Consider the following 14050-nt stretch of genomic DNA (forward strand, 5'->3'; position numbering starts at 1 on the left):
CAAAGCAATGAACCACCACTGTGGAAGCTGTGGCTTTTCCAATAAATACAAAAATTACTCCAAGGATGAGTGGAGAAGCTCCAACTAAGCCAACATTTATAGTACTCCCAACAGTGAAGTATTTATGAGCTATCTACAAAAGACATGGTCTGTTAGCAGAAAAGCAGACAGCAGCTGCAAATCATATTGTTGACTATCATCTTATTGTTTTCCAGGTTTCCTTACAAGAAACTGGTAGGGCTCTTGCACAGAAGTTGATTCTACCATTAGCCACCATGGCACATTAATCTGAACACAGCAAAAACATCTATTTCAGTATTCTATTAAAAGTGGCTGCACAAGCTTTGAATTGTTTGTCCTAAGACAAAACGACATTTTAGAACTATAGTACTTTTCTGTCCTCGCAAATAAAGGAGATAGCAAAAATGTTCCGGAAAATGTATCCATAGGATCATTATTACAATGGAGTTAGCTGGAGATTTGGAATTGGTGTAATCCAGATTCTCTTATATTATTCAGCAATTAGAAAGAGATTCTTAACAAATGGTAATTATGTACAAGAAAACATAGCTATGATGATCGGCAAAGCTCAAGTCTCCAAGCAAGTGCTAGTTCTGACATCCTTTTCCTGTTCACAATTAGCTTTGCTCCATTGTTCTCTATATTGTCTTCCAGGTACACAATCCCACTTTCCATTGCCAACATCATCTCATCCAACACCTTCCTTAGGCTTTCATCACCTCTAACCTTTCTTTTCTTACCTTCTTTACTTGGCTCAGCAGCTGACCCTACCACAGATGCATTCGCCTTGGCCACTCCTTCCTCTACACTTAAATTTTCTACTTCCTCCAACTTTCCTTCCCTGGCTACTTTACAGTCAGCTATCTTCATAATTAGGACGCAGGTGGCGCTGTGGGTTAAAGCCTCAGCGCCTAGGGCTTGCCGATCGAAAGGTCGGCGGTTCGAATCCCTGCGGCGGGGTGCGCTCCCGCTGCTCGGTCCCAGCGCCTGCCAACCTAGCAGTTCGAAAGCACCTCCGGGTGCAAGTAGATAAATAGGGACCGCTTACCAGCGGGAAGGTAAACGGCATTTCCGTGTGCGGCTCTGGCTCGCCAGAGCAGCAATGTCACGCTGGCCACGTGACCCGGAAGTGTCTCCGGACAGCGCTGGCCCCTGGCCTCTTAAGTGAGATGGGCGCACAACCCCAGAGTCTGTCAAGACTGGCCCGTACGGGCAGGGGTACCTTTACCTTTACCTTTTATCTTCAGAATTACAACAGATGGCAATTGGTTGCATACAAATACAATAAAAATACAATACATTGGCCACAATGCTTGTCTGGGGTTTGCCCCGGAGGAGGATGCACCCAATGGTTTCAGGGCCCAAAGTCATGTGTCATCACCGCATGCAAGTAGGAGTCAGATGTGATATATTGACTCAACTAAATATACAGTATTACATAAGTGCTATTTAGCAAAACTGAAATGAATATGCATGAATAGATGTGTGGGATTCCACTAATGAGTCCCATCAGAAGCCCTGCCCCAGGACATCTGCTTGCACAACTGTCTTCCTGTTTCCTTCTGCGAAAAATTATATTGGGAGGTTCCAGAGAACCCCCAGAGCAGCACACAGGGGGAGGAGAGGAGATCTTGGGCAGGTCACCATTATCTCAGCCTAACTTACCTCACAGGCTATAATGAAGTTAAAATGAGATACTCTCCCCAGGCATGACAACTTGTCTGCTTGCTGGAAAAATAGGGTACAAATCTGATAAAAGAAATAAATCTTGCTGTTCAATGTCACTACTGATGTAAGACAACTCATGACACTCCACTTGAGAGGTGTGCAGTTTTAGATATTAAAGCACTCAGGTACCACTTTAAAAATACTTCTCATACAATTGTGCCCTGCAAATTAAAAACACTTGTTTTATTTTATATGGAAGGGCAAAAAGTTAGAATTTCCTGAAACAGAAGGCAAATAGAGAAATCCTATTTTTTCCAAAGGTGTATAGGATCTTTTTACCTCTCATGTTCTCACATTTCTACAGTTATCCTGCACAGTGACTGCTGTAGAATCAAGTGTTATATATAATATTAAAAGGCACAGGACTTCAATTGTTCGCAAATAGAGCTTGCTTGGACTTGCTTGGACACAGAATTGTGTCCCTTCAGAATACCAGATTTTTCAGAATTGAGTTGCAAGAAGGTTGTTGGAGGGAAATGCATTTCTTCATAATGGACACATAGATGCAAGACATTAAAAAATGCTCTTTTGTGTTTTTAGCAGAAGTCTCAGATGGAATTATAGCAAAAGGTTACTTTTTGGTAAACTGTCATGATAAATCATTACACTGCAGGCAACATCTATCTTCCTTTTTAAGCATTACAGAGCTCTTTGCAGTATGTCATTTATTTATGCAATCCATTGAACAGGTGGAACATTTATACTATCCTTTGACCAACCCTGAAAAGAAAGTAGGGCTGAGCAAAATCTGTGCCTATATTTCTGCAGCATTTCCCACTTTGTGTCTCCAGCTAGCTGCTGGATTCTCCCCCATTAAAAAGCAATTGTGCAAACTGGTGTGCAACATCGCGTGATACCAGGTCATAAGAGTTATTGACTAGCTATGTCAATTGTCTATGGGAACGCACATTGGAATACTTTGCCCATTCAGAGAAGGGCAAAGGTGTCAGACATTAGACTAAGAATGCCTTTAACCAAAATTAACCTGTGAATTACTGGAGAATATATACCAGGCATTAGAAATTTATAATGCTTAAATGTGGATGACAAAAATTGCATGCCTGCACTATCTTATGACATATTTAAATTTGTGAAATAAAGTAGCATTAGTTCCAAGTGAAACTTGAGGAGCTGCCCAGGGCACCTGCAATTTTCCACACATATTTTCTATGAAATTTCTAAAAGAATGTTTGCGGGTTAGGTCCTTCAGTACAAGCTATTTCCATGCATCAGCACAGCAAATAATCCAGGAACTACTTTCAGTGCTTATCAAATCAGTTCAGGAATCTGTCCGGAAAATTATGATATGATCAAGTATTCATTTCAGGAAAAGCCTCTGGCACAGGAAGAGAGATTATTGAAGAACAACAGCAGGTTTGTGTTGCAAAACCCACTAGGACAAAATATAAATAAAAAATCACCAGAAGCAACTCAAGAAAGAAACTAATAAGCTGTTGTGTTATGCTGTAAAATTGGGGTTCTTCTGTCCCTTTTTAGAATGGATAGTTTAATCACAATGTCCCTGTTGAAATGTTGTTAGGTTTAAATTTAAAAAATATCTTTACTAAAGAGCAAATAAATTTTGCAAGATTTCAAGCTTTACAAAGTTCTTCAGTAGGCATAAAGATCTTGAGCTCCTAGTGTAACATGGTGGCTAAGACTGCTGTATGAACCAAAGGTTTCCCCAGTTAAATCTCATCTTGCCATGGACTCTGCTGGTGGCTTTTGATAAGCTGTCATCTCTTAGTCTGTGACATGAGGTTGGCAATTTAGCATTTACAGGCAATTTAGTATTTACAGGCAACCCAGGGTATTTACAGGCAACTCTCAGGGTGGCTCAAAACAAGAAAGGCAATGTTTTACAACAATAAAAGCATGTATACAGCATTTGCAGTGCATAAAAATGACTTAAAGCTAAGACATAAGAAAAGACCTAGGGAAATAAATAGGCCTTTGCCTGGAACCAAATAACAGCAAGATTCACATCAATGAGCCTCTCTAGGGAGAGTATTCCACAGCCAGGGTGCCATCACTGAAGTTATGCACCTCATAGCCACCTGCTGCATCACAACCAATGAGGGTGCATATTGAAGAGTCGTCCAAAGAGGTGCTGTTCTCTGTACAATCAGGGTTCTCTGCCTATGTAGCTACTAAAACAAACTACAGATCACACCTCAATGCAGAGCCAGATATTTGGTTGCAGCTGTCCCAAATTTAACCAGTGATAGCCACATTGTGCAAATCAAAACAGTCCCATACCTCTCATTAGAATCTAAGTTCCCAAGCTATGCTTTATCGTTCTTTTTCGATGCCAAGTGACATTTTTGGTTTTGCAACTGTAAAAAAAAAGTTTTAACTAGCATATATATGTAACATATTGTTGATTTACAATACCTGCTTTGAATTTGTTCTCAAATGTTTTGCCTTACTCTATGTTTTTTGTTATTGTTTTTTGTTTATGTAGTTAAGTAAGTTCCTTATTTCTCTGAAATAAGTGGGGAAAGCAACATTTTGAATGAAGTGAAACCCTGATGTTTAACATGCCCAAATGCTTAAAAGTACCCTCCATCATCAATACTACTATCATTCGGTTCAGTGCCTATGTAGGTGCTAGGTGAAATATTTTGAGAAAACAATATTTAACTTCCATTTTTAATGACTTTCAATGGGGAAAAATAAGTTTGGATCAAAATTTTGCTATATGATAAAACATCAACTAACAACTCTGTGACTTTAAAAGTTTGGGAACTGCTGTTGTACACAGGTTGCATTTAAAGCACAGCTGAAGCATGCCTTCTCTCAAAGTGCTTAGTGGATCCCTATAGTGGGCCTGCTATAAGCCTGTCCCATAATACTGGTTCTCTTGCAACATCTGTTGGTGTCCTATAAGAACATTAAGGTGAGGATTGCAGTATGTTTTAAGTGCATTGAGAAATCGTTTACTAGTGGGTCTGGTAACCCAGCTCTTTGCATTTGTGCAGCCCAGACAGGCACACTAATTATTTGACAGGGCTATATACCAGATTTCATACTCATTAGAATTTTTCTGTTTTTCCTATGCAGGAATCAAAAATGTCTCAGAGTTGTATAAATGAGACAATGGTTCCTTAAAGTACCCCCTCTCCAGAAAATTATAATTAAACTAAGAAAACTTATAAATAAATGAATGCTGAAAGAATTTTAAACTGGAAAAAAGAACCATGTTCATCATCTTCATACCTCCTCATACAACCAGGCTACTGTCTTTCTCCTGAGACATGGCAGAGACAACATGCAGCCCTAATATCAGGCACAGGTTCAGAGCAGTGTAAGGTTTCCCATTTCCTGATACACTTCAAAAGAATGCCTGTATTGCAAAGATAGCTTTGTTCTGGTTAGCATCAAGTTCTCAACAGCCTACTGATTTAGAGGGAGTTAAAGCTATCAGCCATGCCAGAGAGCACAAACATAGATCAGCATGCCTCTATTTCCAATGTTCAGCTGCGTGTGCCGTTGTTTGTGTAGCCAACAAAACACAACCCACAAGCAAGAAGAAGGTACCGTCAAGCTTCAGGGCACATCAAGGTTTTCAAAAGTACAAAAACCTTTAGGAAAAATAACTAATAGTGATCTCAGTTCTAATAGTGATCTCACTTTGCCGAGTGGTGATGACTGGGAACAGAACACCGATGGACCATTAAGGGAGAAAATAGAAAACTTTGTAGCAAGCTGCACTTGTAAATTCTAAAGAATGGTGCCTTTTCACAGGCCCATTCTAAAGCGATATTACACACAAACAAACAAAAATTCTTCTGCTGATTTAAAGACTCTTCCAAAATGCTTTACCTGGAATATAGTCAGAGTATCAGACCCAGCTCTCGCTTCTAGACACTATGGACTAGTGGTCATTTTCTTAGCTTTTTTTTTTTTTTTTTTTTTTGCAGTACTTCCCTTGAAACTACAAGGTTTAAATTTCTCTTTCCTCGGACAGAATGCACATTGTCTATACAGTAATCTTTTAAAAATCCACTAGAGTTGCAATTTCTATTGGGCATTGGTCTGCTGCCCACTCAAAGCTGGAAGCAAGCAGTCAGATTTATTTTAAAAAAAATTTTTTTTAGTTGTCTGCAACCAGTCCTTTTAAAAAGGACCCGTCATTGTGAGGTAGCAGTACCAGTAAAACAGTGGCTAGCTGGCATCCCTACATGTAATGCTCCTATAAAGCCAAACCTATTACTGACAAGAGTAGTTTAAAGAAGATGATACAGCTGATACCTTGGTTTAAGAACAGCTTAGTTTAGGAACAACTTGGATTAAGAACGCTGCAAACCCCGAAGTAGGTGTTTTGGTTCGTGAACTTTGCCTTGGAAGCAGAACATGTTCCGCTTCCTGTTGAGTGTTTTCCATTTGTAAACTGAGTCCCCCGCTGCTATGGAAAAGCACACCTTGGTTTAAGAACGCTTTGGTTTAAGAACGGACTTCCAGAATGGATTAAGTTCGTAAACAAAGGTACCACTGTACTGGACTTCCATAAGGCAATTTACCATGGTTCTGTCATCTAAAATATCAGCAATAAGAATTTCCCAATATCAAGGAAGCAGACAGGCCATAGCTAAAAACCTTGTGTCTCTTGTGGAGGTCATTTTTGCACTTTCATATGCACTGATCTAATTTGTATGTAACACTAAACTGTGGTTTAGCATTACATGCATGAGCCTCAGGGTCATGGGCTCCCCCCTTCCTTATTCTGCACAGTTACAAAGAGCTCAGAAGCATATTATTATTATTTATTAAATTTCTATACCACCCTTCATCCTAGGATCACAGGACAGTTTACAATATAGAAACACAAAAATAACATAGTAACAAATGAAAACAATAACTCCCCCCCCCAAGGGGCCAGGATTTAGGGAAAGACAACATCATGTTCTACATGGAATAAAACAAAACATTTCCTTTTATTGTTAGTAAATTCATAGAGAAATTTCTTAAAGAAGAAAAAGACACACTACACATCTTGCTTTAAAAAGAAACTATCCATGTTATCAGAAAGATTGTAGGTTTTTCCTTTTATTAAAAGATACACAGTATTTTGATCTTCACCTCTACTTCAGTTGCCCTGGATTTATGAGGTCACTTTCTTTAACTTCTGCATTTTTCTTCTCTTTCAAGTTCTACTTCCATGCAAATTATTTTGTCATATACTGTGCACTGGGAAAAATAACAGAGATCTGATTCTGTGGGATTTTTATCAGGTTTTTTAAAAGGAGAATATAAGATCTTTACAATATCAACTTTATATCCTGCCTTGGAGTCTCAAAATGTTTGTTCTTTCTGATAACATAAATTCCAGTACGGAAGAGTTCTTTGAAGAAAATCTCCTGTCTAGCCATTTTTGTTTTAGCCCAAGTAGAGTTTAATATTTATATTGTGTGATTAAGCCAAGTATCAGTAAGCATCCATCAAAGCATCTGCTCCTTATTTTTCTGATAGAAAACTTTATATAGCTATAGGTACCGTAACAGCTGCACTTCAGTAAATGCTATCAATCAAATTAAAAACAAACTTGGTCAAATGTGGCAATCCCAAGTCAAAATCCCACCTTAGACATAGTCACACCTGGTCTTTCTATACAGGCAGAGTAAGCAAACAGAATACAGAGAGCAAGTTATGTTTTTTAAAAAATTCTCCACATAAACAGAAATCCAATACAGCAAGCAAAGATCTGGACTTGAAGCCTTTGTGCTGATCTACTGCAGATCCCATCTGCATTATACATTTGAAGCATTATTAGACCACTTTAAGTAGTCAAAGATATCTAACCTTGCTCAAGAGATAGCAAGGGCTTCCAAACAATGGAGCTAGTGGAAAATCCCCCCCCCCCGCAATTTTAAGTAATTTCCTCCTCCCATTTTGAGCACTGGATGACACAATGTTTGGTAGGTCCCTCCCCACACAACCATATGAAGAGGTGTTTGTGGGGAATTCAGGAAGCTGCAGAAGGGGGAAGGACGAAAATCCACTTCATGAGCTTGCCTTCTATTTGCACAGCTCTGGATACAACCCAGTGTTTAATGGACTTACTGTTTTAAAATTCTTAGCAGCCCTGATAAGTTTTACCCAAAGAACAGCAATCATCAAATAAATAAAAGTAAATATGGAAAACCCCAGACCTCCATTCAATAAAATGGAAACAAAATATTTGGAAGACATTCCGTTAATGTCAAATGGGTCTAATTTCCACATACTTATCAGAGGAGTGACTCCAATAGGCCATTGTACAAGCGAAACAACTTCCACTCACAAAGCAGAACAGGCTGGGGAACTCCTACAGCTGATGGGGGGTGTATAGGGGCATATAGAGGGTAGGAAAGGAACTTGGGTTGTGCTGGTGAAAGTCACTGGGCTCCTGCAATGATCTGGTTGGATACAACACAGTTTGAGCTAGTATTTTAGCAAGAAATAACAGCTGCAGCTTGCTTGAAAAGCAAAGTGTTGGTGGAAATTGTCCCCGTCCCCCCGAAATTAGAATATATTTTATTCAGACTTTCTGAAACATAATTCTGGACTAGATACTATTCTTAAAGACTTGCTCTTTGTCTTCAAGTGTAGAAGCATCTGTGGCAAACTGAAACAGGGGACATTTATTAACAGTAGTACCTGCCAAAGTATAGCCCAGGTGAAATGCATGCAACTAGAGCTCTTAGTTGAAATATATACCCCATTCAAGTGGTCCACAGCCAGTTATTAAAAGGGACTTCTCTGTTGTTGCTGCTGCAATATTGAAAGAGATGTTGTTTTGAACAGCACATACACAGTGTTATGTCTTGGACAATTTAGGATACAAAGGTGTGATTGCAAAACCTACTGAAACAAAAAAATCCAAAATGTAAAATAATGACTCCATCTTTACATATCATGAACAGGTAGTGTAACTTTTATAGGGAATATCATCAGTGGGAAAAGCTGCATTGCTAGTAGTTTCAGACAGGTATTTTAAAACAAATTTAAGTTGGCCTCTGATTAGCCATGAAGTTCACCGGATAACACTAGATCAGTCACTGTCTGAACCTACATGTTTTCAGTCTACAAAAGCAGAGAATGAAACTTGTATAGTAGTAAATTACCCATGATGACAAACCCTCATATGGCAAAATATGCTGGTACATATATTTCCAAAGAACAGGAATGCAAAGCATAATACTCAGTGTTAGGATCAGCTGACAGTTACACGTGTGCAAACAGTAGTGTAGTAGTTATCACTCTGGACTCTAGCTAGGAATGGCTGTTTTCCAATTTCTCAAGTGAACAACACTGGTGAACAGTACTCCTGCTGAGTACTTTTTTCCTGCTGTGAACATGTCCCTCCATGTTCCTGAGTTCAACATGGGATACTTTCTTGTCCCCCTTTCCCCCAAGCACCCACCCAGAAAGCTTGCCTTACCTTTCCTTCAAACCTGGCCGTGCTTCCAAGTGACACCCGGATATTCCTTGGAGGTAAAGTAAATGCCGGTGCTTCTGTTGTAGCAGGAGACTTTAGAGAGGAGTGGTCCAGGGTCAATGTGGCTTTGGAGATCCTAGTAGTCGTTACCAGTTTCACATCCCCCATGTTAAGAGCTTTAAAAGCAGATGAAAAACAAGGAAGTACAAATGCCAGTTATTACTTCTATAGGGACACTGTCAAACCGCAGAGAAAATTAAATAAAATACCCAAGTCTTATTTATTTCAGAGGGAGAAGCAAGTAGGATGAAAGCTGAAAACAGGCAATTGTTTCTCAGAACCCTGAAGTGTTAAATCTCTTTCATCCAAATCAGTGCAAATTAAACGTGCTCAGGATTATGCCCAATAAGAAGACATTAAACCTATAGGAAAAGGACACCATTGCTCTGGAAACCCCTTGCCTGCAAGAACAATGAGATTTTTCAAAAAAGAAACCGAACACATAAAATAATTGATCCCTCCTTGTGTGTGAAAAACTGAAGGAATAACCAAGCTAAAGCAACTATAAAATAATAACCACAAGAGTTTAATGGGAAAGGGGTGGAGGGGAATCCAGCAACCTGAAAACTACTTGCATCAGTAATAAATAAATACAATCGTCTAGACGAAAAGTGTGGTTTTAAAAATGGACTGTCTCCATTTATATGGCTTTTCCAGGACAGGACAGACAAGAATTAACTGTACTATAAACAATTTTGCAACAGCAAGCCTCACAATGGGGAAGGGAAATGAACCAAAAGCCTAGAATTATGCCTACAGTAGTTGTGCCTTTTCTTTTCACTGATTATACAAACTGATTTCACAAAATGTGATGGCAAATCATCAGGGAAGGAGTTTCAGAAACAACTATGCAGCTGCATTTGGAAAGCTGGAGATTATTTTTTTGCTGTGATTTTTAATGTCTGCTAGATCAAAGTCATAGTGATTCCATACCAGCCACTGAATCCCCTTATAAATCTCCACACAATCAAATACAGTTTTTGCCTTGCTGTGGCACCACTCGTCACCAATATGAATTCTAGACCCCACTGAACCTTGCTCTGACTTGCTTTTTATTCTTGTTGCTCTCAGTCTCATTCAGTCCCTATATCTACTTGTTGGTCCCTCAAGTATCTTGCAGCAGCTATTTCCAAATTTTAGTAATGCAGTTCTTAAATCCTGCAATGACTTCAAGGCTCTCTTGCTTTTTGCAAGCAGGGGAATCTAGGCCTACTAGAAGAACAGCTGCTAAAATATTTTTTGATAAAGATTTTCTCCACAGTAAGAGCAGGAGGAATCTCTTTTAAAAAATGAAAACAGAGGTTAAAATGTTTAAAACATGCAATACCACACAAATTAAGCTTTTTGGCCACCTGGGTAACTAAGCAGCTGGATATCTACCGGTACATGCCAGCAAAGCAGACACACCAATAGAACTTCCTTTTTATATTCAGGTATGTAATGGCCACTAGCAACTTGCCTCTAGCAACTTCTTTCATGATTCTCAGAGTGGATTAACAATCACTCCCTCTTCACAAGGAATCTGGGAACTGTAGCTCTGTGAAGGGGATAGCGGCCGCAGCACCATTAACAAACTTCAATTCCCAGAATTCTTTGGTGGAAACCATAACTTTTTAAAAATGGTATCAGTGTTTTAAATATATGTGTGAATGTGGCCTTATCCAGGTGACACCGGGTGTACTGAACGTCAACATCAAGGATGGGGGCCAAATCTAGCCCCCTGAGGCCTCTCTACCTAGCCCTCAGAGCTCTCCCAAGGCTACCACCCCCTCAAGCCCTGCCTTGTTCCAGTGTGTTTTTGCCTAACTCAAATGTGTCCTTGAACTTTGATAACTCTGCTTGCTTGCTTGCCTGCTTGCCTGCCTGCCTGCCTGCCTGCCTGCCTGCCTGCTTGCTTGGAAGTTAGAAGTAGATGCGTGAGAGTATACAGATTAGCTTACTGTACAAATTTAACATTTATGTTCATTGCTTCATCCAATTTTGTCAGTTTTGGCCCCGTGAAGGTTTCCCACAAGGGAATGGGAACCTCGAGCTGAAAAATGTTTTCTACCTCAGTAGTGTACAACGTTATTAAAAAGGGTAAGTGATGAATTTTTAATGGACAAGACTTACGTAACGATTAAAAGAAAAGGTGGGGATCTCTGGCATGCTACATGTCCAACAGTTTCAGAAATGTATGTGAAACAGCAAGCAACACCTCTGTCCTCATCTGCTGACATTTATAAGGCAATAGCCACGAACACAAAAAATAATCATCAACAACTTTGTGCAGTTCTAGGCAATTATCGATTTATTAGGGAAAGGACAAAATCACTAGTTCACAGGGAGGAAAAATGTGGACCTTAAGTCAAGAAATTAATTTCCCTTCTTGTTTTTCCAGTAAAATAAAAGTCTGAGATCACAGTTGGATCCCATTCATGAGACTGTCCCAAGAAAAGTAGACAATCCACTTTGATTTTTTCACACATATAATTGTTTTCAAAAGTCACAGTACAATTACTAAACATTACGTAGTCTATTCTGTCCTGTGCAGTCACAAAACCTAGAGAACCTTGCAGCTGAGCAATCATAGCCTCTGTTTCCCCCTATCTGAATGTGCACACACACAACTATAGCTCCAATGCTTTTCTCCAAGCTATCGCATGCCTTGTCATGAGGAATGCCAAGGGCTCCACAACCATAGGTTGTTAATGCTAAGTTATTACAGAGGTGACACTAGGGTGAGGACAAGCATGCTAAAGGCTGGAATGCCAGAATGGGATAGAATCTGGCTTACAGGAAGGAATGCATAAAGGCACCTGGATTCCATTTTCAAGTTCTCCATGAGTGCTCTGAAATCTAGGTAAAAGATTGCTACCCTCCACCCACCAGCTGCTAACTGAAAAATTCAGTGCATTACCCACACCTGAGAAAGAAAAATATTTTCATCCATAAGCCTAAAGGTAAAGGTAAAGGGACCCCTGACCGTTAGGTCCAGTCGTGACCGACTCTGGGGTTGCGGCGCTCATCTCGCTTCTGGGTCATGTGGCCAGCATGACTAAGCTGCTTCTGGTGAACCAGAGCAGCACACGGAAACTCTGTTTACCTTCCCGCCGGAGTGGTACCTATTTATCTACTTGCACTTCATGCTTTCGAACTGCTAGGTTGGCAGGAGCAGGGACCAAGCAATGGGAGTTCACCCCGCTGCGGGGATTCAAACCGCCAACCTTCCAATCGGCAAGTCCTAGTCTCTGTGGTTTAACCCACAGTGCCACCCACGTCCCTATCTGCACCCTACCTGCACCCTAGGACCTTCAATGGATGAAATATCAGTAATATATTTGTATATTGTATATTTTTCCTGGTATTGAGAAATGTTCCCTATTGCCATTAGAAGCAACAACATAAATGGGTGTAGATGTGTAAAATCAACACTGTATGATATCCACAATCAGGACCAGAAAGAAAAATGTAGCTGACCTCCTTTAGTAAGCATAGTGACACACTCAGTGAAGATGGGAGCAGGGCGTGGGTTGATTTAATCTTGGCCATTCCCTGCCTAAAACAACAAAGAATTCGGGGATTCTCTACATGTGTTAAGATAAAATATAAACCCACAAGGACTCTTGATAGTGAAGCTCCCTGTGACGACTTATTCCCTCACCTAGGTGTAAATTAAAGATGGGGCATGATGGAAATGAAAACTGTACTTTTATTAAGTAGCACTCAAAGAGGGATAAAAAGCATGGAAGTGTCACAATTAAAAGCACAGTACTTATTTTCTGTCAAAAATGCTGTTTCAGGTTGAAAGAATAACTTTACTTTTAATTATCCACAACAGAAGTGTTTCTATCAAAATTATCTCCTCCTAGAAAGGAGCTTTCCACTTTTACTCTTCCTGTAAAAGCACCTCTATCCCCTTTTGGGGACCTTTTCCTCAGGAAATTAAACAGGTTTATCCTGCCTACCAAATCTCTAAGCCAGTGTTTCCCAACCTTGGGCCTCCAGCTGTTTTTGAACTACAATTCCCATCATCCCTGACCACTGGTCTTGCTAGCTACGGATGATGGGAGTTGTAGTCCAAAAACAGCTGGAGGCTGGTTGGCCGTTTCTCCTGCCTGTCTTAATTTGGTTAAGGATGAGAGGATGAGAGACCATCACAAGCACACAGTTGTTGCGGGTGTTGTTTGTTTGTTGTGGCCACAACTCCCACCCCAAATCAGATATTTTGGGACAAGCACTCCCACCATCACAATATTCATAATACGCCCACTGTTCCAAACAGACTGACAACCCCTGAACTAGACATTTTTTAAATAGCAGATTATTCCCTCACAGTAGCTCATTAGATAACCCTGTCTTCAAGCAAAGCTACATTAACTATAATAACAATGCTGAATATGGCACAACATCCACGCAAAAAGATAAAAAAATACAGATGCACAACATAATCCTTTCTAAAAAGAACACAGATCCTTACAAATTCTCACACTATGAGCCATAATCTTTCTAATACTGAGACAAGCTGAGCGCATTTCAAGCATTTTCTGTCAGGAAACTGCAGCCCAGCCCCACTGCCTTCACACCCTCCCCTCACTTTCAGCCTCTCTACATGCAGAAATAAAGGCCGGAAACAAAAAGATTAAGTCATAACTAGCTGCTCTCACCATAAATTTGTGGCAGGAGGTAAATGTGTACCGCCGGCTTCCTACATAGCTGTTTGATTACATTAGGTTTCCTTTGCCCCAGTCAGAAAAAGAGGTGAAAGACGGAACTTAGATGCAGCCACTGTTTACAGCTTAAATTTATTATTTATTATTATAATAATTACTATAATTACTA

At 39.9% G+C, this 14050-nt stretch overlaps 2 protein-coding genes and 1 long non-coding RNA gene across 6 annotated transcripts in view; 1 reads left to right on the plus strand and 2 right to left on the minus strand.

Moving 5' to 3' along the window:
- The window catches only part of MYLK (myosin light chain kinase), a 175638-nt gene that overhangs the window by 124026 nt on the left and 37562 nt on the right, over nucleotides 1–14050 (minus strand). For all 4 annotated transcript variants that reach the window (XM_079992853.1, XM_079992855.1, XM_079992854.1 and 1 more), the window contains one exon: nucleotides 9173–9345. In XM_079992853.1, the coding sequence (XP_079848979.1) occupies nucleotides 9173–9337 (165 nt within the window). In that variant the 5' untranslated portion in view covers nucleotides 9338–9345. Of the gene's footprint in view, nucleotides 1–9172; nucleotides 9346–14050 lie in introns of those variants that run through there.
- The window catches only part of LOC307226175 (uncharacterized protein), a 244021-nt gene that overhangs the window by 26677 nt on the left and 203294 nt on the right, over nucleotides 1–14050 (plus strand). The gene's annotated exons all lie outside the window — the stretch shown is intronic.
- LOC307226652 lies at nucleotides 6504–8546 on the minus strand. Its single transcript, XR_013843536.1, has 2 exons — nucleotides 8449–8546; nucleotides 6504–6939 (listed from the first exon to the last, which is right to left on the minus strand). It is a non-coding gene; the product is annotated as an uncharacterized lncRNA (long non-coding RNA).

This window comes from Podarcis cretensis, assembly GCF_951804945.1.
Source record: "Podarcis cretensis genome assembly, chromosome: 1".
In the NCBI taxonomy this organism is placed as follows: domain Eukaryota; kingdom Metazoa; phylum Chordata; class Lepidosauria; order Squamata; family Lacertidae; genus Podarcis; species Podarcis cretensis.